Genomic DNA, 22,422 nt, shown 5'->3' with positions numbered 1-22,422 from the left:
CAATTCAACCTGTTCAACAAGCTGGAAAAGAGTGGTAAAATAAATAGCTCTGTGGCTTCCAAATGACTCTCAGCTGTTATTTATAGCGCTGTGGGCACTCTGCCCCACGGTTGCTGACAATATCCTCGTTCAGCCTTGCCGTGACCGAGCCCAGCTCTGCACTGGGCTCCCCCCTGCCCTTCCCCCCCTGCAGGGCTCTCCCCTCCTGGGCTTGGAGCTGTTCTCCTGACTTCTTCCCATCGCTTGTTGTTTCGATGTGGCTGTCACGACAGATGCTCTAGTTTGTGCCTCCTGGGTGGATGAATGAATCACGCAGTGGCGCGGGGGTGCTGGGTTCTTGCCAGCCTTGGCCAAGGCTGGGGTGATGCTGGACATGGGCGAGCTCCCTGCCCTCAGGAAGCGGCGTGCCACCAGGGTGCTTGATTTACTGATTTCCGTAAGGACTGGGATGGGTTGCCATGGAACGGTTTCTCACAGATCTCTTGGGAGACTCTGATCCAAGAAAAGAAACCTTTGTGTGCCTCCTGTTGCAAATGGGGGCACTCGATGCATCCACCTCTCAAAGCTGTTTCTCTGTAGCCACGCAAAGCACAGGCTGTTGGAGAAGAAAGTTGGAAGTTGGAGAGGAAGCATGAATGTGAAGTGTAGCAGGGTTGGATATTGGGACACCTGAGGATGTTAGCAGCAGTGCCTGCTGAGGATTGGCACCCTAATTCAACATTTTGGGACAGTTTCTACTCTCCAGGACTTCCTTGGCTGATGCCCCAGCACACTGCCACCCTGCAGCACGTAGGAGGCTTAGGCAATTGAGGAGAAGTTGGGTTTTGCTGTGGTCTGAGGAGATCAGTGTAAGTCCTGAACCCCTACACATTGTAGCAGGGAAGATGTTGCATTTGATGGAAATGCTTTGGGAGAAATACTCTGTCCTTGAAGGAGTAACTGGTGCATTTTGCTTGCTAAATGTCTGTAGGTGAAAAGATATCTGTGTAATGCCACATGTCTTATTTTTCCTCTCTCCTCCGTTTGCAGGAAGGAAGATGTCTCTATGTGATCCTGCTGATGGCCCTGTATTGGTGCACAGAAGCACTGCCCTTGGCCGTGACTGCTCTGCTGCCCATCGTCCTCTTCCCCTTCTTGGGGATCCTCCCATCTAACAAAGTTTGCCCGCAGTATTTTTTAGACACAAATTTCCTCTTCCTCAGTGGTTTAATCATGGCCTCGGCCATTGAGGAGTGGAATTTACACCGCAGGATTGCACTCCGGGTGCTGATGTTGGTGGGAGTCCAGCCAGCCAGGTGACTATGGGGGCAGGGGGATCTCCATGGGGACGTGAGCTACAGGCGCTTGGGAAGCAGCTCCGCTGTGGTGGGTCGTGATGTGAGCAGCTCCCATAGGAGGGGGCTGCCCACACCCCCTGTTCTCCAGCTTATTAAGTTTATCCAGCTGTTTGCCTTTGCTCAGAGGCCAGTGGAGCACGAGGAGAATCATTTGGTTCAGCCCCATATTTGTGCTCAATCCAGTTATGAGATAGTCACAGAAGTCCTTTTTGATGTTGGTTTTGTTATCCCTGCACATGAGCTTTCCTTCCTATAGCTGTAATATATCAGAGGACTTGCTGAACTGAAGACATTCAGCTTTTCCTTTTTTTTTTTTTTTTTTTTCTCTTCCAGACTAATTTTAGGGATGATGTTGACAACTTCTTTCCTGTCCATGTGGTTAAGTAATACTGCCTCCACTGCTATGATGCTTCCAATTGCAAATGCAATTTTAAAAAGCCTCTTTGGGGAGAAAGACACATCTAAGGATATGAACAGGGAAAATGAAGAAAACCAAGGTAATTGAGACAGGGCAGTAGTATAAGCCGGCTGAGGTCTGTGCTGCTGCTGTCAAATATGCCCCGTTTATATTGACTTCACTGGCACAAGTACCAGTTTTTTTTTTTTTAGCTGCAGCTTGATCTCAGTGCTGGTCCTATTTTAATGCACTAAATTACTGTGGTGGAAGAGTACTGGCATAAAACTCCCTTTTATCTTGCCCCTTCTTTATGTCATGCAGGGGGTAACGCTTATGAGTTGTCTGGAAAACCCAAGAAGTGGTGATGCCCAGCCAACCTGCTCTGTAAACCTCCTGCTGGCACAAGTTACACTCCAGCTCTGTGGGCACGGTGGTGATGGGATTCACAGGGATGCCTCACTGCGGGGGTAGCCGGGGAGGACTGTAGATAGTGACACTTGGACAGATGAGTGCTACATGATGGTGCATTGCTGCAGGGGCAGGCAAGGGACTGCCCGGGCGGCAAGAGCAGGGTACGGGTGAGGACAATGTCCCCTCCATTGCCATGTGCTCATGGGCAGGTGGGTTATCCTCTCATTTCCCTGTTTGTTCATCCATGAAACTGGAGCCTGAGCTGGAGGAGAAAGAGAAGATGAAAGGCTGGCAGGTTAAATACCCATTTAGAAAGCGCTCTGTGATTTTTCCAGCTTGATAATACTGCTTGGTGGTGGTCCTCAGCGGGTTGTGGACAGGCTGGATCAGGGGTATGCAGTCAGATTAAGCTCTTCCTCCAGCTCTGTCTTTGCAAGTCATTTACCGATAGCTTGGGCTTCTGGCAGACAGTGGTGAGAAACAGCAAACCAGAAATGAACTCGTGAAGTTCCCTTTGCAGCTGTTACTGATGGCTGGAGCAGTAGTCTTGGCTTCTCTTCCTTGCACTAATTAATAATTCTTCTGCCCCTGTGACTTAAAAGCAATGGCCTTTTGGTTCCCACTGAGTTCTAAGACAGAAAAATGAGTCCTCAGAAGTAGACTCAAACATTTGCATACTCTAATAAAGATAAAATTAATAATTCATCATTAATGTCTACCAATCATGTTTGCACACCAGGTTGCTTTATCACATTTGCTTCATGAGTTTTTGACTGTTCACATCTATTAAAATCAACCCCACTGACCTTCTTGCTATAATTTCTTATTCTGTAGAAGCACTGTGTTTTCGTCAGTCTGCTTTTAACCTCCTTGATCCCACCCTCTGAAATGATTTGACTCTGTAGTTGTGACTGTAAATACAGTAGAGTTTGGGAACGTGTAAAATCAAGACCCCTCTTGTCCTAGACAGTGGCAGGCACAAAATTAACGTCCCTGGCCCACAGTGCTTACAGTGGTGAGAGAAACCAGCAAAGGCAAAGGGAGAGGCATGCAAGCAGAAGAATGAATAAAGTGATGCTTTGCAAATATCATGTGATTGTGTGATGATGTATTTTTCTCTTGAGGTAGAAACTTAGAGAAGTAATAAAAAGTGAAGGAGGAGTAATCTGAAAAGTGTACAACATCAAAATGCAGGTCTTCTTGTAGGCTTGTTATGTGAACTTTAGTGCCCCAAGGTAGACTCGTCCTTTTCTGTAATCTTTCTGAACGGATGAGAAAAGCAGAGTTCCTCGAAGGAAGCCCTACACCTGAAGTCAGTCAAAAGTGACGAATCTGATGTTCCGCCTAGGAGCGGAGATGTGCAGGTGAGCGTTCCGCAGGGTTTCCTGCCTGGCAGGTGGCCACTGCAGTCAGGGCTGCTCGCACATCTCCAGCAGGGCTGGCTGGATGTAAGGAATGTGCCTTTGAGGAAAAGGTATACTTATTTCATAATTTAATTTTATAATCTAATTCAATTGTAATCTGTGTTCCAAAAAACAGATGTGTTTGTGAAGGGGCCTGTATGTGGAAGCAAGCTTTTGCAATGACATATGATAAAATCAGTTTGCAAATCTGCTTGGACATGCTTTATTAACACCGTAGTGGTGTCAAGGAGGCCAAAAAAATACTTGCATGGAAAAAATATATAAAAAAATAAAAGAATATGTAGAATGTAAAAGCATTGGATTTTTCTGAAGAAATCTCTGCAAGTATTAAACCAGCTTTGTGAAGGGTTTTGCTTACACACACAGGGCCAGAATTAAAGTGATGTCACTGAGTTGGTAGCACTTTTTTGCTGATGGGAGAACCTCAAGGTTGCATTCACTTATGTCCATCCTCAGCCATGTTACAAATCAGTAAATACTTGCATGGTTGTGTTGTTGTTGACAGTTAAAATTGGGTGCAGCATTTTGTTCATTTTGTCACCGTTGGATACTGATGCAAGAGCGCTCCGAAGTGAGCTTTGGTGGCTGAAGTCCCAGCTGGTTCTGGTTGATTGAAGCAGGGCTATCAACTGCACACCAACAGACTTTTTTTCAGCTTCCAGAATTTTCATTTTGGAGGTGGGTTATAGATTCCCTACAATTCAGTCTGACGACGAGATGGAAGCTGCTGTGCTAGTGAGTCTGACCATCTTTCCTGCTCTCTGCCCACTAACCCATCATCGGCAATATTTCATTTCTCTGAGCAGCTTAAATATCTCCAGGTAAAAATCACAAGGAAATATCTCCATCCTTTATTTCCTGCGTAGAGAGTATCTTCTGCAAATTCGGGACAAACTGCAGTCAGTACTTGAGGTGTTTTGTTGGGTTGGAGACCTGCAAATGATGTCTCTACAGGGGCGTGTGGGAAATGCTGGCTGTGGACACTGCTGGCTGCCTGGCCCCAGCGCTGCTGCCTGCGCTCCCTGGGGGGTGGGAGTATTCCTTCTCAGGCCTTTTCAACCTGTTGGAAACAATAAACGTGTTGTTCAAGCCGAACTTACCTAGGACAAGCCTTTCTGCCTCTAAGGTGTATGAGGTATTTGGGTGAAGTGGCCACTGACTCCTGCTTGCGCTGCTCCGTGAGAGGTGCGTACAGCCAGGTCCTACCTCGGGGGTCTTTGGCCTCTTCTGATTTACGCGCCTGTAACAATTTTCAACTCCTCCTTACGAGTTTCATAGGAAAAGTTTGTTCCGCAGTAGCTGTGGCTTTCCTTTGCATGGCTGCCTTTTGCAAACCTTCCGTGAGAGGTAACTTGCGGATGGCCCTGGCAAAATGGGATGGGAGTTTGGGCTTAATGTTTTTCCATTTTTTTTCTCTGCTAAGAGGTAGAACGGAATATGTGTCTTTGCAGAGCCAGCGCTAGGCTGGAATGGGGTGGCAGTGGTAAGAGGCTTGGGCTAAATGTGTCAGGGGATCAACAGTCAAACCACGGGTTAATGTTCGTCCTTCTAATTACATCCCTCCATCACTGCACTGTTGGGATGAAAGCTCAGCATGTGTGAGTCCAAGCCAGTTAACTCCAATTCCGTAAATTAGCAATGTGTAAAACATGACATGGCAAAAATCTTTGGTTCACTGCGCTGGAACGAGCTCGGTGTCTTTGGCACACGTGTGAGTGGGTGCAGAGACTTTGCCCACTGACTGCCCTCCTCCGTGCGCTTGCTTTTGGGCTCTAGGGCATGTACAGGTAGAAGAGGCTGGTGTTTCAGTCTGAGGATGGGTGTGAGGAGATCTGGGGACCACTGGGGTGGCAGTACCAGGAGTTGGGCTCAGCTTGCCCTGGCCTGCAGAGCCCAGGGAGGTGACAAGGGACAGGGCTCTGGACCCCGAAACATGCAAAGAGCCCAAGGCAAGGCAGCAGGGCCAGTGGTGATGGGGAAGGGCCACCTGGGCTGAAGGTGGATAAAACTCTCAAGTGCTCCGGTCCTGAGGAAGAACATGGAAAATGGGTGTTAATGGCACACCTCTACGCCCAACCTCAGGAGGTTAAGCTGTGAGCCAGGACTGCAAATGCCACAAGCTTTAGTGTGAGATCTCGTAAAAAAAGAGTGGTTGTATTGCGTTTCTGTCTTTCGTTTTCTGAATCCTCCCATGTGTATGTGTGCGGTAGAGTGGCGTGCACCTCCTGGTTTACTGCCAAAGAGAACCTTGGTCCTTCTGGTCAAAATATACCCTTTCCTCAAGTGCTCCTGAGTCCTGCTGGTGTTCCCTGTGGCTAAGGACAGTGAGGCAGAGCCCACATGAAATGTGCAGGGGGGTCCCTGGGAGCTGAGTATGCAGCAGGATCCCCCCGGGGTGGCCCTAAACTTGTGTTGAGGACCGGTAGCTCAGCCTGCTGGTCCCATCATTTATGGAGGGGATGTTGGGCTGGAACAAAGCCTAATTTCCAAATGAGTCTCACTCTTGTTTTTAAAGAGGGAATTACAGCTTTCTGGTGACGTTGCACTAGGTGTCTGCAGGGGGTAAAATTCTCATCCCTTGGGAGCAGAGCTGCGCAGCAGGGAGTGCTCCTGCTGTACCTCGGGGAATGTGCCTTATGGGTACATCATGCCCAAGTTTTTCTTCCTAAGAATGAGCTATGGTTCACCCTTCCCACGAACACCCCACCCCAAACCCCTTGGCTTGATAAGAGACACCCTGGAACTCCTGGTCACGTTAGAAGACCCCAGAGCCCAGCCAGTGGCAGAAGTAGTAAAAGGACGGTGTGAGTGCCTCTGGGTGTTGGAGGAGAAGCCGCGGCGGTGGCAGGGGGAGATGGGCTTGCCCACGCCCTCTGGGTGCTCCTGACCCTGTCCCCTGGCCTGAGCTCGCCCTTTGTTCGCACAGCCCCTCCTCTGTCAATGGCAGTTGTTTCCTCCGTTCCTCTGTTTGGTTCAAGGAGAATTTTCTAGATGCTTTGAACTGTTTTAAAGTCCTCATCTTTCTTTTTCAGCATCTTTACAGCAGAATAAACTTTACACTGTACCAACTGAGATGCAGTTTCTGGCAAGTACTGAGGAGTAAGTTAACTATAAAGTTTGTATTAGAGAGTTGAGAGAGAGAATTATCCCCTGAGCTAGAGCAAGTTTTAGGAATTTGAAATTCAATCATTGAAATGTTTTGATTGTACCAAACATCCCAATCACTAGCAGCCTGATGATAGAAACCCTCTTCTGTGTGTCCAGCATCCCTCTGCATGTCCAAATCATTGCAGAGATTTTCCAGCCACTCTGAAATGGTAGCCAGAGGTGTCTCCTGCGGGGGAATTGTGCCTTGGTTTTCTCAGGAACATCAAATGTGTGAAGCTGGTGATGTAAAACCCACCAGGATTTACACACTGGTGTGATGGTCCTGCTTTGATAACAACGATGGGAAGGAAGCATTTTTTCAGGATCAGGTGTTTCTTTCTTCTCGGTGCTATCAATTTATTTTTTTTTATTTGTTTATTTTTTCCTTTTAGCAGTCCTGTGGACTTTATGCTAAGTGTTACAAGTTGCTGAGGGGCTGGGCAAGGCATGTGCACCCTCAGCTCCTGCGGATGGGTGCTGAGGGTGCTCTGCCCTCTGCACGGCTGCCAGTCCTGCATGGCAGTTCACTGAGCAGACCCTTCTGCTGCCCTGAGCTGCTAATGTGTCCTTGAGGACAGTATTAGCTTGGATTTCTAAAAACTGGGAATTTTCCTTCTGTCAAGACTCTGAAGTGGTTGCACTGTATTTAAACCAGGGCTTTCACCGGATTCTCTTTTGGACTATTTTAAAGCAAAGATCTGACGGAGGAGAAGGAGGTTGCCAGCGATGTTCTCTCAGATTTAAAGAAGGAGGAGGAATACAAAACAAATATATGGAAAGGTTTCCTCATCTCAATCCCATACGCGGCCAGCATCGGAGGAACAGCAACGCTGACGGGAACTGCACCAAACCTCATCCTCCTGGGACAGCTGAAGAGGTATGGGAGGCTGCCCTGGAGAGCCTTGTAAATCCTGGAAAAGAGAGACGTGTTCCCCATCCCTGCAGGAAATTCCCTTCTGTGCCAAGAGCTGGTTTGGGAAATTCATGCACTTCCAGAATATTTTGGGAAACTTTGTGAGCAGAGGAAAGCAGAGAGTGGTTGCATCAGCTTAGGAGGTTTGCAGCATACCCAGGCAGGCTGTCAGTGAAATGGGTGCACATGTGCTTCACCTCACTGACGCTCTTAATCCCATTGACTTTAATGGGACTTGACTACATGCTTGCAATTAATCTCATAACAGTTTTGATGAAACACGCCATGTAGCGTTCTGTGACCCGTTGTATCTACTGCTGTAGAAAGAAAGAAATAGAAAAGAAAGAATACTAGAAGAAAAACAGTAGAAAGAAAAAGAAGGAAACCATTACTTCTGGCCTGTTTTCTTAGTTATAAAAGATGCCTCCTACGTGCGTAGGAACAGAGATTTGTGTCATCCTGAGTGCCCATAGGTATTTCTTAACATTGCTAGCCTCTACAAGTGGTATGTGCAGTCTCCCCTAGCCATGTACAGCATCTCGCTGAGGTTCATGTTCAGACTGTCCAGCAGTTATTGTAGCATGGTTTAATCCTGGGTGCTCAGGGGCATCATTGTACGCAAGCATTGGTGCTCTGGAGGGGGGGGTGTCAGATCTCCCCTTGCAGGCTTGCAGAGCTGGGATGGGTGAGCTGTGGGTGGCAGGGTGGCCTGGATGGGTTGTTCCAGCACAACACTCCCCAGATCTCCTAGAGCCCAGATAACTGCTGGTGCACACAGAAGAACAGTTTTAAAATGCACGCTGGCACTTGTGGGATGTTTTGCTGCCGATTTCAGATGTTTGTTTACCCGTAAATTGGAAGGGTTGTTTTCCCTTCTTGGATTAACCTGATTTTTCCCATTTGCTTAGTTATTTTCCAGAATGTGATGTGGTGAACTTTGGTTCTTGGTTTATGTTTGCATTTCCTTTAATGCTGATTTTTCTTCTCCTGGGATGGCTATGGATCTCCATCCTATATGGAGGAATTAACCTGAGGTACGTTTATATTCCCTACACATATATGTAGTCTGGTTATACCAGCACTGTGAAATGCATGTTCATCACGATTCTCATACTAAATCTACTGATATCATCCAGTATCACCCAGTCATGTCCTGGATAGTGGGGGGTTTCCTAACTAACTTCAGGATGCTCATGCTGTTATCAGTCATCTATTTTAAAGACGCTGATATGCAACAGCAATTGTTTAAAGATATCTCATGGTTACATATACTTTATCTAACTTAAATACATATGTGTACAGAGTATGTATTATATATTCATTCAGTTAAATGTACAGTTCTTAAAGGTTGTTTTACTGCCTGACCTGGTCCTGTGGAGGTCAGTGGCAGATTTTCATTGACAGAAGGGAAAGCAGGATCAAACTTTGAAGACCAGCATGAAATCTTGGTTCTCCTGGAATTAGTAGCAAAAATCTCCTAGAACATGAAAGAGCCAGGATTTGTTCAAGGGGCAGAAACTCGGGTTTGGAACGGATTACTTCACAACAGGTCTTAATTTTACAACAATGTGTTAATCTGTAACTGAGAATAACATGTTTTTCCGGTAAATCTTTGCTGGATACATGCAACCCCTAGCGTACACTACTTAAAATGATTGCAGCATTGCCATGCTCATTCATTTGGATCCCTTTTCCCCCTACACACTCTCACATGATAGTAACAGGCTCACAGGCTTGGTTCCTCTGGGGACCGTACAGAACTTCCAATATTTAGAGAAGTCTTTAATTGCTATTTTGAGTTTAAAATGCAAATACAGAGGGGGTGGGGGAAGAAAGCAGGTGTCCAAATATTTACATTGTCCCAGAGACAGGAAAAAAATCAATGGGAAAATTTCAATCCAGAAAATGCCAAAAGCTGGTCCTTAAATTGCTTGTGGAGCTTCACGGGAGGCTCGGCGTGCTGCTGTGGGCTGCTCTGCCGGCACACAGCCACTTAGACCTGTGCTGCTCTGCGCTTGTGTGATGCAGAACCTGAATCCCCACATCCTACGGAGAGGTGTCCTGCTGCCATGGCCCTGGACAACCAGGTGATGGAAGAGGTAGCTGTGCTGGCCAAAGCCCCTGGCAAAATGAGAAATTGTTCTTGTGCTTGGGGAACGTGATGCTTTTTGTTTTGTTTGGCTCATCTCTGTCAGCACAAAGCCTGGCTTTATTGGGATAGCTGGGCCAGCGCAGATACCAGTATTCCCCAGTGGCAAGGTGCCTTGGAAGAGACATTGCAAAGCTGCACAAGTACAGCCGAGGTTCTGCAGGAGTCTGTTGGACTGCTTTGGCTGTAACGGCTTGGGGACAGTGGCTGGACTTTCGATGTGGGCAAGTCCTTGGTGTCTGCAGCACAGTACAGGCGGATGGACATCGCTCCAAGAGTAGGTCGGCTTTGCCTGAATCCAGAAGGCATGAAAAGCCTTAGGGATGGGCTGGCTGAGCTGAGGCTGCTGTTAATGACACCCCGCAAAACCCAAGAAATTGAAGGACCAGGTATAGCTGGTTGGGGTTCAGGAACTTCTGAGCGATCAACTCTTCATCTGTATAGAAGATCCAGTCGCAATATCCCTTGGAAACAGTGAATGAATTAGGGAAACGCCAGCACCGTGGGGCAGGATGGATGTGCCTGATGCAGAGCTGGGTTTGTGGGTTTAATCAGGGTCACAGGCACGGTTAGAAACTGGGTTCAGCGTCATGGGTTGTGACGGGAGATGCAGTGCAAGATATGAATATATCATTTGTATGCACATACTACAAAGGAGCAAACTGTGTGTGCAGTCAGCACAGCCGCTGGGCTAAGAGGCTTAGCCAGGAGCACATTAACATTCCCGGCCAGTTAGAAATTCCTCACATTTTTGTTGATCCTCAGCAGCATCATGGGATCACCCAGGAAATTGCAAGTGACTCAAGAAATGAAGGGACAGATTAATTTTCTGTGTCACCCTCTTCCCAGTTGTTCTGTCCAAGTAGGTAACGGCTAGAGATGAGGAAATCCGGCATTGCTGGGACTTTCTTTTGGCAATCAGAGCCCATGCTGGAGGAAACAGTTCAGAATGTAAATGAGAGGAAGCTTCCCAACCTCTGCAGGGTCTCCGTTGTGTGAATGCATAGAGAAAGGATATATAAAATAGGGCCTTATTGCCTCTGTCTGCACCAGAGCCTTTCATCATTAGTCTTCATAATCTGAAGAAAATGCAAACTGAGCTGCCAGAGATGTGCAGTTCTTTGCAAGTTGCAGAGCAGGCACTGGAGCGGTACCCGGAGCCAGGCATATGCTGCAGTAGGAAATGCAGTATCTACTGTGTGTCAGTTCTGTTAGAGGCATGTAAAAATGTAACCATGTTTCTTGGCAGGGGCTGGAGAACAAAAAAGTCAAATATAAGAGTGGATGCAGAAGCCCGAGCCAGAGAAGTCATAAAGGAGGACTATCAGAAACTAGGTCCAACAAAGTGAGTTGTAAAGTCGGGGCTGAAATGAAAAAGAAATCAAGTGGGTTTGGAAATGTCCTGTCTTAAGAGTGGAGGAATGGGGGAAATGAAGTTTTTCAGAAGAAGATGAAATGCATGTTTCCACTCAGCGTGTTCATAAGCTCTTTAAGTTTGCTTTTTGCACGCTCCAGCCTCTTCACCTTCACTAACATGAATAGTTGCCAACAGCAGCTTGTGCTCAAATCTTCCCAACAACAAAGTTCATATTTGTGTGGATTCATGCTGGGTTGTTTAATTACTGTTTGTAATTTTTTCTGCTCCATGGACAAAACCAATCCTGCGTGTGTTACGTACTAACCAACACAGGCTGAATTCTGAAGGTTTGTGCATACCTGTTCTGCAAAGTAGGAAGCATTTACTTGAAAGACTGATGAACCATATGATAATGTATCACATGGATTGTGGATATGCTGTAAGGAATCTTAATAGCTGCTAAAGAAAGTATATGGAAAGCAGTCAGAGCCATGTCATGGAATACATTATTTTTTTCTGAATAACTCCTTCAGCTCTATTAGGTGAAGACAGGACAAGGGACTTTTAGCTTCTTATTGTAGTTTCTCAAAGGTCTTGTCTTCTGGAAAAAGCTTGGTGCAGATTGCAATGGTGGGGATCATATTTTGGAGAAAGGAACCAGCAGAAAGAATCGTGAGTTTTAGACTTAAGAGGAATTCCAAAAAAGAAGGAAACAGGAAAAGCTGATTATCTCTAGGAATCAAACCCTAGGTATGTCCAACCAGCCACCGATATTCTGGGCAGCCAGGGCTAGTGAATGTTTTTGAAACTGTAGGTCTAACCTTAAATGGTCTGTGTTTCTCCATGTGTAAACCAATATTTTCATACTCACAGCAATGCTGTGACGATTCAGCGATGTTTGTGTCATGCTATCGACATTGTAATTATTGCTGTTATGTGGAAAATGGAGTGGTTCTTCAAAGGCAATTGTCTGTGCCTGTGCTGTAAATGAAAGAAATTGGTTTATTTGTTCCATTCGGTACATTATCGAGCAGCCTGCGAAATGTCTCTGAAAGAATCAAAGTCCCACTTTGAGGTCTAGGAGTGAGAAAGTCCATTAAGCTGAGCTCTATCAATTTGATTAGCAACCCCATAACTTAAAATCAGTGCAAGCGGCTTTTCCCCAATGGTTTAAATGCCCTTCCTTGTGCTCGGAGAGATTTTAAACAGTGTTTTGAGCACTGTCTTGGCTAAATCTTGACTCCACTGGATCCTTAGTGAATGACATTGCCATTTACCCTGCTGTTCGTCATGTGTCTAAGGGGTGCTGTTTAGGTTTTGACCTTGAAGAAGCTTGTTCCTGCTGTCTCATACACGATTTGAATCTCAGCCATCCTTTTACATGGCTTGAACTGGAGTGGGAGCATCCCTGGGTGGCCATGCCTGAGGGACATCCCGGAGGGCAGCGGTAAGAGGAATGACCACGAGGAGCTGCTTGGCCCGTGCTCTCTGCCACACACACACACTCTGCACACACAGGGTCAGCCTTGCATATGCCTCTCCTGACATCTAGGCATTCCTGATGCCTGTCTTGCCTCTCCCTAATGTCTTCCAATAAGAGATAATTGCTGCCAAATACCAATATTTGCAAATAGATTTACAATCTATTCTGATGTTTCACTGTAGTTATTTTTAGGAAACCAGCCTAACTTCTCACCCAAGCTGCTGCAGCCTGAGCTCAACAGTTGTCCTGGCTTGGATCCACCTGATTAGCACATCAGCATTTTAACTGCATTTATTTTCATTTCAGGTTTGCAGAACAGGCAATTTTCTTCTTCTTCTGCATGTTTGCAATCATGCTTTTCTCCAGGGATCCCAAATTCATTCCAGGTTGGGCAAGCTTGTTTGCACCAGGGTAAGACTTTTTATTTTCATTCCACTGTCACATTTTTCAATAGCATTTCCGAGTCTATGAGATTCCTGGGTTTCTGATTATGTTGCTTAACACTATTGCTCAGGTTTCCTGGGATAAATTAAACCTGCTTCAAGTAGCAGGACCAGCTTTATTGTTTCTGCCTCTAGAAGGAGGTACATGATGCCTGGTGGGAACTTGGCATGTGTCTGTCTGAGGCCATCCCTAAGGTTTTAATGTTGGGCATGCTGTTTAAACGTACATTTAGAGTGAAATTCTGAATTCTTTATGCAATCCACTGATTTCACTGGAGGTCTGGAGACTGAAGAGAGGTGGCAGAAGCTGACCCCAAGTGCTATCCTGCCTGTTTGGCAAGTTTGTCTCTCCTGTGACATTCATACCTTGGGAAGACTAGTGGATATAGCAGTTGGGGAATGCTAAAGCTCAGAGAGGATGTCGTTATTTCTCAACAGAAGAGACCTTCATAATTTTTTTTAAAGTAAAGCCCTAGCTTAATAAATTATTCCTTAATACAACAAAGTAGTTATGGACTTTTTCCTCATCGGTTAACAGCTCCTTACAATCACATGCTTGAGCTCTTTGCTGGGTGGAGTTTGCTTTTCACCTTAGAGTCTGAGAATTTGGCTAAGAGGTCATATAAATAGGATAGTCTGGGCTCTGCCTTGCTTCCTCCCTGCAGTAACCTGAGGAAACTTGTCCTCACCACCCTTCATGGACTGACCATGACTCTGCAGTCAGAACAGCCAGAGCATCAGTGTGGTGGGGTTTAGATCTTGGTTTTTACATTTCTAGGGCAGCTTTTCTAGGGGGTTCACAGCCCATTGTAGAAATGTAGCTTGACAGGGAATTAAAAAGAAAAGAACTGTGAACAACAAGCATTGTTGAAATGTAATCTTCTTTGGTAAATCCCTGTTCTCATAAACTCCATAATTCTACAGGCTTGTGCTTCTTACAAGTGTTTCTGCTACTTTTGGACAGGTTTATCTCGGATGCGGTTACAGGAATCACCATTGTGATTATACTGTTCTTCTTTCCTTCCCAAAAACCTTCCTTCAGGTGGTGGTTTGACTTGAAAGGTGAGTAGGAGACCCTCGGGCAGGAGCTGTGCCCTTGCTGCGCTCTGGCAGGGCAGGCAGGGAGCGGGAGCCAGGACTGTCCTGGCTTGGACCCACACCATCCCGCAGCCGGAGCAGCGTGGCTTGGAGGTGCAGTGTGATGCTGTGGAGGCTTTGTTTCTGAAGGGCCGGGGGAGGTTCAGCCCTCGCTGCCCTGCTGCCCATTGCAGGAATGGCTCAGCTGCTCACATCGCTGCTGGAGATGATGCCGTGGTGGGCTGAAGTGAACTGAAGTCACTGTTGATTTACTGTAGCAGACCTCATGTGAAACAGGGGTTTGGTTGCTGACCCCCAAACAGCTCCTGTCCCTCAGGGGGCAGCATGAACCCCTGAGAGGGCAGAGCTGTGTGAGTTGCTCGTACCAAGAAATAGTTTCTAGAATGATTTAGAATTTAAACTCCTAAAACCCAAACTCTCGAGCAAGCTTTGGTACCAAGAGCTCTTTTGAACTCTTGGGTCTGTCCTCCTGAGTAGCAATTAGTTACAAATTTTAATTCATAAGCCACATGTGGAGATGCAGCTGATGCTGCCCCATCCACGAGTGGCCTGGGTGTCTATGGGAACAAAATACTGGCTGCTCTGAGTCATGCACATTTGCCGTGTTGTCCGTGCACAGGAAGATGTTTAATCAGGCCTCCTCTGGATAAAATGTATGTGCCCTCATTCAACAGAAAATTAACAGTCCCATTAGTGCATCCTTCGATATGACAGAGCTCACTTCATCAGGTGTTAAGAGATGGCCTTTAGGGGAGATGAGCTCTTGGCTATAAAACTCAACAGCTATTGAACAGCAAGTGTAAAATTAATAACGTCTTCATAATTCCAATGGTAGGACATTTCCTCCTTCCATGGGCTCCTATCTGTTGAAGACAATGCTTATGTCTGTTACAGAGAGAAAATTAACCTGATATTAAACGTTCCCTCAAGAAGGCCTCAAAGAAAATGTTAAGTGCTAGAATTTATTTTCTTTTCCTTTTTTTTAAGATCTGATATTAAGTTAAATGATCTTCTAATTGTCTAGCTTGAGAGACTCCATATGTATGCTTTATCAGCAACTCATGCTTAGTGAGCTTTGGCACTGATGTCAGGCTGATGATATCATACTGTCAGATGATGACTGATGTGCAAGGGGGTGTTTGATGTGAGGGTTTCTTTTTTTCTAGCACCAAACACTGAGACGCAGCCCTTGCTGACTTGGAGGAAAGCCCAAGAGACGGTGCCCTGGAACATCATCCTGCTGCTTGGAGGGGGCTTTGCCATGGCAAAGGGCTGTGAGGTGAGACCTGCCGCAGGTGCCGCCTTGCAGCCAGCCTGCCCGACAGACCTGGGTTTTGTTAGAGTGTCACCTGGGGTTCTCATTTGGCTCTGGGCGATTTGCATCTGCGGCGTCACAACACTCGAAGGACATGTTTCTCAGCTCCAAGTGACAGCAATGCGCAACAGGTAGCTAAGGAGGTTAAGAGATCTTGCAACTCCTTTCAAACAGCTTGCTGCTAAATACCCTGGGGATGCTGCACATAGGTGCTGGTGTAGGTCGGGGAAGGACATATATAGTTTCTAGTTCTAGGAGAGGATCAATTCACCTGCAGGGATGCAGGAGCTCCTCTCTCCAGCTTGCTTGCTTGCTCTCCCCTTCTGCAGGAGTCTGGTTTGTCTGTTTGGATAGGAGGCCGTCTGCATCCCTTGGAGGGTGTACCACCGCCTGTGGCTGTCATCCTCATCACGATCGTCATCGCCTTATTCACAGAGTTTGCCAGCAACACAGCCACTATTATCATCTTTCTGCCTGTCCTGGCAGAGCTGGTAAGGTTGTCCCATGGCAAGACCAGTGCTCCTCTGGTCCCTCCTCACCCTGCCCCTTGGATGGGCAGACGCGTGTCGTGCCTGTGCTGTGACCGGCACCGTGCAGTTCTCCTGCCCCTGGGCTCTGACGCTTGGGAGCAACAAAGCAAGTGCCTGTAGCGTAATGTGGACACTGAAGGATAATAATCCCTCAGATGTTGTTGGCGAGATACGTGATCATTTCTCACAGGGTGTGGGATAGGGCTCTGCACGGTGCACCAGCTGTTTGCGTCCTTTGATCTATCTGCCTATGACTGAATCCCCAAGATGCATTTTCTCTTCTTTTCTGTTTTTCAAGGCCATTCGTCTGAAAGTAAATCCCCTCTATTTAATGATACCAGGAACTATAGGATGCTCTTATGCGTTCATGCTGCCAGTCTCTACACCTCCTAACTCAATTGCATTTTCTTCTGGACACTTGATGGTCAAAGATATGGTAAGTTCTTTTAGATACAGAAAATGCTGAAAAGAATCAGCCTGAGCGGAGTGTTTAGAAAAGGAGTTTTCCAGATCGTTACTGGTTCAATATATAGTAAAGACAGAAGTCTGATACTGTTCTCAGCAGTGTTTGAAGGCACAGGGGTATGGAAGGAGCCTGTATGAAGTCTCATCTTGTGAAATTTGGAGCTGCCGTGGTTCCAAATGGTGACAAAGATGGTCTTGAATGTGCTCAGCAGCTCCCAGACCCTGCCCCTGTTCCTGCTAGTGTCAGCAGCTCAACTTTCATACGTTTCTGGATGCAGAAAACGTTCCCCAGCTCAGTGTAACAAAGCTTATGAGTATAATTAGGCTCAGTCCCAGTTCCTGCTCACATTCCTGAGGCTAAACAGATGTTAATGTTTTTGATGGATCAAAGCTTGGTAAGCATCTGCAGAATGGCCTTTGTGCCTTAAGAAAGTCTGCTTAAGATGTTGCTAATATTAATGGCAATTAAGTCTTCCGTTTTTGTAATGTTTATATTCAAATAACTTCATGCTTCACATGCTGTGGAAGTCCAGTCTAAACTCAACTGTTGTCTTTGTATTTCTTTTGTAGGCAAGAACTGGGTTGCTCATGAATCTTATGGGAGTTCTACTTCTTAGCTTGGCTATGAACACATGGGCCAAGAGCATCTTCCAGCTGGGGACCTTCCCTGCATGGGCCAACATCCATGCAGAAAATGCCACCTCACTCTTGCCAGCTGTAGAAAATGTCACTTTAAGTGCACTAAATAAAATATGAACAAAGCCACCCCCGGGGAAGGACTCACTCACTTAGGACTTGGGCACTGGAATCATCAGAGTATGTGCAGGAGGAAGGCCATGTGGTTGTTCGCACTGTGTGGGACCCTCTGGTTTAATTTTTTTTTAGAAATACTGGTCAGTGTCACAACATCCATTTGTTATTTTCTCTGAAGATCTTTCCCCACCTTCCACAGGTACCGATCAGACTCTCCCAGAGTCCATCTGCCATAGGTTGTTGTTAACTGGACAACCCTTTAAGCGTTGAGCATCTTTAGGTGGATGCGTTTTCCCCTGTGAAAGCTAGCGAGCTTTGCTGCTCTAGCTTCTGATACCCTACCTCGTTTTGGGGAGTAGCCCTGGGAACAGGGTGGAAGCAACTGGATTATTTATGTGCAACCCAATATGAGTGAGTGTATCAGAGTCTGGCGTGGGGGGAAGGCGGCGTGGCTGCGTGCCTCTGGCAGGGTGTGAAGGATGTGGTCTCGTTACCATCTCAGGAGTAATTCTGTCATGGAGGCTGAAGACTATTTCTTCATGTTTGTGTGTGAAGGGATGATTCAGGAGATGTGTTGTTAGGACTCAGTGCATTACTCCATGCTTTGGAAACAGGAAGAAAACAGTTTGTTTCCAAACATGTTCAATGTTTTGAAAACCTGGGACAGTAATTGCTGCCTGGTTCTTTGCACTGAGTACACAGCTGGGGGTTTGGGACCAAGTTATTTTCCTAATGTAATTTTGGACATCGGTGGCATTTCACCGTTGGTGAATGTGGCCAGTCTTAGGTTTGTGAGACTGACTCACTCATGAATGACCCACTGAGTCACAGGTCAGTGGACAAGTTGCATTGGAATATTATTGACGTCTCTGAAAAATAGGCTTTGATTCTTACCATCTTTCAAAATCAGATTGCTTGGGTACTTTCAATGAAAGCATTGCGAATTGACTGTGATTTTAATCACCATTTTATTTGATTTTTTTTTTTTATTTTCTGTAAGAATCTAAAATATTTAATGTAAAAGATCAGTCACTGAAATAGATGGATTGAATGGTAAAGGACCTGATTCTTGGTTTAGGGAAGGTGAGTGACTGGATCCCGGTGCTGGGTCAGATTTCTCTGGCGATGTAAACTGGTGGAGCTGGCAAGGTGGACTGGCCTGGGGTAGGGATCCAGCACATCCCCCTGCTCCTGTGTTGCTGAGAAACCCCAGGGCCAGGTGGGAGGGCTGGCAGGGCGATGCTGCCCAGCCACAGCTGCTGCTTCGAGGGATTACCCAAGGGTCACATGGTAGGTGGGGACTCATGGGGGTTCATCCGAAATTGCCAAAACCCACTGAATGTGGAACTTTGATCAGTAAAGTTCAAAAAATTCCTTAATGTTCAACAAAATCTTTAAGTTCGATGAAATCCTTAATGATTATGGAAAACTACAATAAAGCACGTTTGCTAGCACATCACATCGTCCTGTTTGCTCTGTAGCTTGAGGGGAGAAAAGGCAAAGCCCGAGCCTTCCCCTCCCCTAGCTTCACCCCTGATTTGGGCAGTGGTTCCCCAGGAAGAGCAGGAGGGCAGTGAGGTCTCCCTCCTTGTCTGAACACAATGGAGCCCTACATTGGAGCCGTGTTAGGCAGTGGAGCAATGGAAAAGCTCCTAGCCCAGCATCTCAGGGCTGCTCTGCTGAAGAGATGCAGCCCTGGCAGCTGCCTTTGCTGGGGATAGCCCGTATCACCATCCCACTCCTCCAGGGCAGCTCCATGCTGGCTGTGTGCTGGGTTTGCTCGCTGTTGTTCTGCATCAGCGCTCCTCATCATGCCTTAACAGAGATGGGCTGAATGGGGAAGGGAAAATTGCTCCCTGCAGTTCCCTTTCCCAGCCAGCTGTCCTGCGAACAGCCCAGCATCGCTGTCCCGGGGCCAGGGAACGGGCAGTGCCCTGTGTGGCTGGGTGTCGCGGCAAGGAGCCCTGCTGTCCCGCTGCCCTGCCACGGCTAGAGATGCTGCTGCTGCTGGGGAGCGGGGTCGGTCACTGGAACAGAGCCTCCTCTGTCCCTGCAGCCCGGAGAGCAGGCAGCGAGGGCCTTTGGATTGTCTAATTTTGAGGCTTGAAAGGTAACATCCAGTCCAGCTCCGCTGCAGACGTAGGGGTTGCAGATTTACTCACAGTCTCAGCTCTGGCTTGGCGCACCCTAGTTGAACCCAGGGGCACAGTTTTACTTGGGCATGAAAGCAGAACTGAGACCACAGAGTTTGTGTGGAAGTCTCCAAAAATCATTCCCAGCATCCTAGCATGACTGCAGCACTGTCTGTCCAGCGATCAGAAGGTATTTCCCAAATGCAGCCAGGGAAGGTATGTTACCTCCGTGCCCATTAGAGAAACCAAGGCAGAGGGGGGACCAGGGACTTAGGCAAAGTCACATGGCCAGCCCTCGACAGACCTGGGAAAGGTGTGAGGAGCACCTGGATCCTAAACCTCTAGTTTAGTCAAAGACTTGGCTTCTGCCAGCTCCATCAACAGCCTCTGTGCTTCCCAGGACTCCCTAGGGGATCTGATTTAAGGCATGTGGATGACAGCATTACCTAATTCTGCTTTCTCATATCCAGGCATCTGTGAGAGCAGGACTAGTCTTGCATGCTTGATTTTTAATTATTTTATTCTTTTTTTAACAGAGGTTTTAAGATTTAGTATTTCTGGGGCTCAAGGGTGAACCGGGCTGCGTGAATAATTTCTGATTCCATTTGCTGCTGCTAGTACTGAAATTTACCAAAAGCAGCTTTTAATGGTAAGTCAGCCCCGTTAAGGGTCTGTGATGTGAACAAAGATAGAAAAATTCCCAGGAAAGGGCATTTCAAGTGCTGTACTAACTTTCTGTGACTTTGTGTTATTTTAAAGCAACTTTGCCCGCCTATGCACCGTTTCTCTAGGAATGTAAAAATACCACAACCATCACAAAAGCCATTCACATTAGCAGCCTGCTTGTGAATTTTAATTAACAGGAAATGCCACTCACGCATTGAAACTCAACATCCAGAATATTTCTGCTTTACTCCTTTGATGTTCCCCATCCGATCCTGGACCAACATCCACATGTTCTCCTGAGACACTTGGAGGAAAATAATTCTGGTTTATTTACAGTAGGAAAAGCGTTTTGTAGCATCTTTTATCCCAGAAGCATTCTGGTTGCTTTACAAACAGTTCACACAGAGGAGCAGCTGTATGGGTCTTTGCAGCGGTGAGTGGTTCTGGGGCTGTGCTCAGCCGAATTGTACCTGGCAGCGATGCTGGGAGCTCAGGAGCCAAAGGGAGAGATTCCAGGAACAAATGAAAGCCCGGCACGATACGGGAAATTCAGCTATTGCAGGTTAGATAGCCTTGGTTCCCTTACCACATTTATCCCTCATCAGTCACTGGAAGGATATTGCTGGGATTTTTCTGTTTCTGCAGTAGAAACATAAGAAGGCATGACCTGGCTCTGTATCACCATAAGTTGTTCATTTGCATGTGATTTTAACAAGCAAAGAATCACCACTAATGGGCTAATCTTTCCCGTACCCTCAATTTCTTGAATTGGCAAAATAACAAGATCAACAGGTGCAGATGATATTGCTGTGGAGATAAATCATCCTATTTTTAGCCCTCCATTCATCTTCTTTACCCTAGTAATTTTCTTAAGTTGTTTAGTTCATGTACCCCCTGCTTCTACCTGTGATACAGCTGCTCCTGTACCTTGCACCCCCTCCCATCATCGACACCACCATGGGGTTACACTAGTGCTACAGGTTGAACGTGCAGGTGTCTTGGCAAGCAACTCCTGTTCGGACCACCCTGAGACCCTCTCCGTGAGCTCTGCAGTCTGCAAAGCAGAAAGGGATTTAAAATCTCTGTCCTGGTGGGTACGAGCTCAGGCATCATCCCTAACCAGGGCAAAGCCAGGCTATGCTGTGTGGCTACAACACAAATGAAACCTGTTGTCTTACAGCAAGCTGGTTGTAGGTATGCGAGTCTCTTTTTCTACTGCTGTAGTGCTGAAAAGTCTAAAGCAGAGATCTTAGGGAATTTTGGAGCTTGAGCTCTACAGAGGCTGGAGCTTGTCAAGACAGCAAACCCCCTTTTATAGCACCGGGGAGCTGGGCCACAAGCTCCTAGTGACACAGGGTGGGAAAAGGCACCTCGGAGCATCCCAGGGGGATGCAGCACACGCATCCCCAGCACCGGCTCGCCAGCCACCCGTTTCTCCTTCACTTCCTCACTTTTCCGTAAGACTTTCCCACCCAGAGGCTTCTTTAGTTCCTGAGCTGGAGCGAGCACAGACCTTGAGGTACTTTAGCAGAAAGTGGCCGCAAGATGTCACAGCTGCCTCGCTGAGCTGCGCGGTGCCTGCTCCCGGTGCCGCTATTAGCACACGCTCTTCATCGAGGTGGTTTTTTGGTTTGTTTTTGTGGTTTTTTTTGACAAAGCAAGCTTGTTCACTGTGTCCTGGTGAATGCTAGGTGTTGGTGGGTTTAGCTCATTTACAGATTAGCAGTTCGGGGTATAAAATCGAAGATATCTTAGGTGTAGGCACTCCCTCTGCCCCACAAAGTGCAGCCTGCGATCAGTCCTGAGCTGAGCCAGAGGCAGTGCCTAGGTTTGGCTTTGCAAGTGTTCCTTGGTCTTGCCTGGAGTTACTGGGCAAGCACAGATTCTGCATGAACTTCAGTTCCCCTTCACAAGACGGTGTAGCAGACTCAGAACACACTTATCTCAATGTTGTGGACATGAAGGTTTTTTTGGTTTTATAGTCTATTGTAATTTTATGGGTTTTTTTCTGCCCCAGAAAGCTACCCGCTTAGCCTTGCTTAGGGTCCCAGGGGCTGATGCTAATATCAGTTAGCTCTGAAGTACAGTGAGAAAGAAGAAGAATGTGATGAGCTTTGCAGGGTACAGCTATGAGCCTTTTAGGGTGGTCCTTTATAGTCTGCACATTGAATGCCAGACCTAATTCATGGCCTGTGCAAGCAATTGCTATGGATGCTCTGGACAAATAGCACTTTCTGTGACGCCTGCCTGGTTGGTGCCTCTTCCCGACTGGAGCCAGAGTTTCTCATTCAGCATCTGTGCTCCAGGACAACAGGAGGAAAGCTTTGCTCTACTGGCCACACAAGAAAAAGAAAAATAACTATAAAGCAGAGCCGTGGAGTGGAGCAAGGGCAGAAAGGCCC

At 46.9% G+C, this 22,422-nt stretch overlaps 1 protein-coding gene across 1 annotated transcript in view; it reads left to right on the top strand.

Moving 5' to 3' along the window:
* The window catches only part of SLC13A3 (solute carrier family 13 member 3), a 28,400-nt gene extending 9,724 nt beyond the window's left edge, over positions 1-18,676 (top strand). The window contains exons 2-13 of the mRNA XM_005438997.3: positions 1,030-1,295; positions 1,671-1,834; positions 6,602-6,668; positions 7,408-7,593; positions 8,538-8,663; positions 11,028-11,123; positions 12,925-13,029; positions 14,026-14,123; positions 15,326-15,438; positions 15,804-15,965; positions 16,303-16,440; positions 17,040-18,676. Coding sequence (XP_005439054.2) covers positions 1,030-1,295; positions 1,671-1,834; positions 6,602-6,668; positions 7,408-7,593; positions 8,538-8,663; positions 11,028-11,123; positions 12,925-13,029; positions 14,026-14,123; positions 15,326-15,438; positions 15,804-15,965; positions 16,303-16,440; positions 17,040-17,225 — 1,707 coding nt within the window. The 3' untranslated portion in view covers positions 17,226-18,676. The remainder of the gene's footprint in view (positions 1-1,029; positions 1,296-1,670; positions 1,835-6,601; positions 6,669-7,407; positions 7,594-8,537; positions 8,664-11,027; positions 11,124-12,924; positions 13,030-14,025; positions 14,124-15,325; positions 15,439-15,803; positions 15,966-16,302; positions 16,441-17,039) is intronic.
* Positions 18,677-22,422: the final 3,746 nt, after the last annotated feature.

This window comes from Falco cherrug, chromosome 10, assembly GCF_023634085.1.
Source record: "Falco cherrug isolate bFalChe1 chromosome 10, bFalChe1.pri, whole genome shotgun sequence".
NCBI classification, from domain to species: domain Eukaryota; kingdom Metazoa; phylum Chordata; class Aves; order Falconiformes; family Falconidae; genus Falco; species Falco cherrug.
Note: the sequence above shows the minus strand (reverse complement) of the source record. Positions and strands in the feature narration are given on the sequence as shown.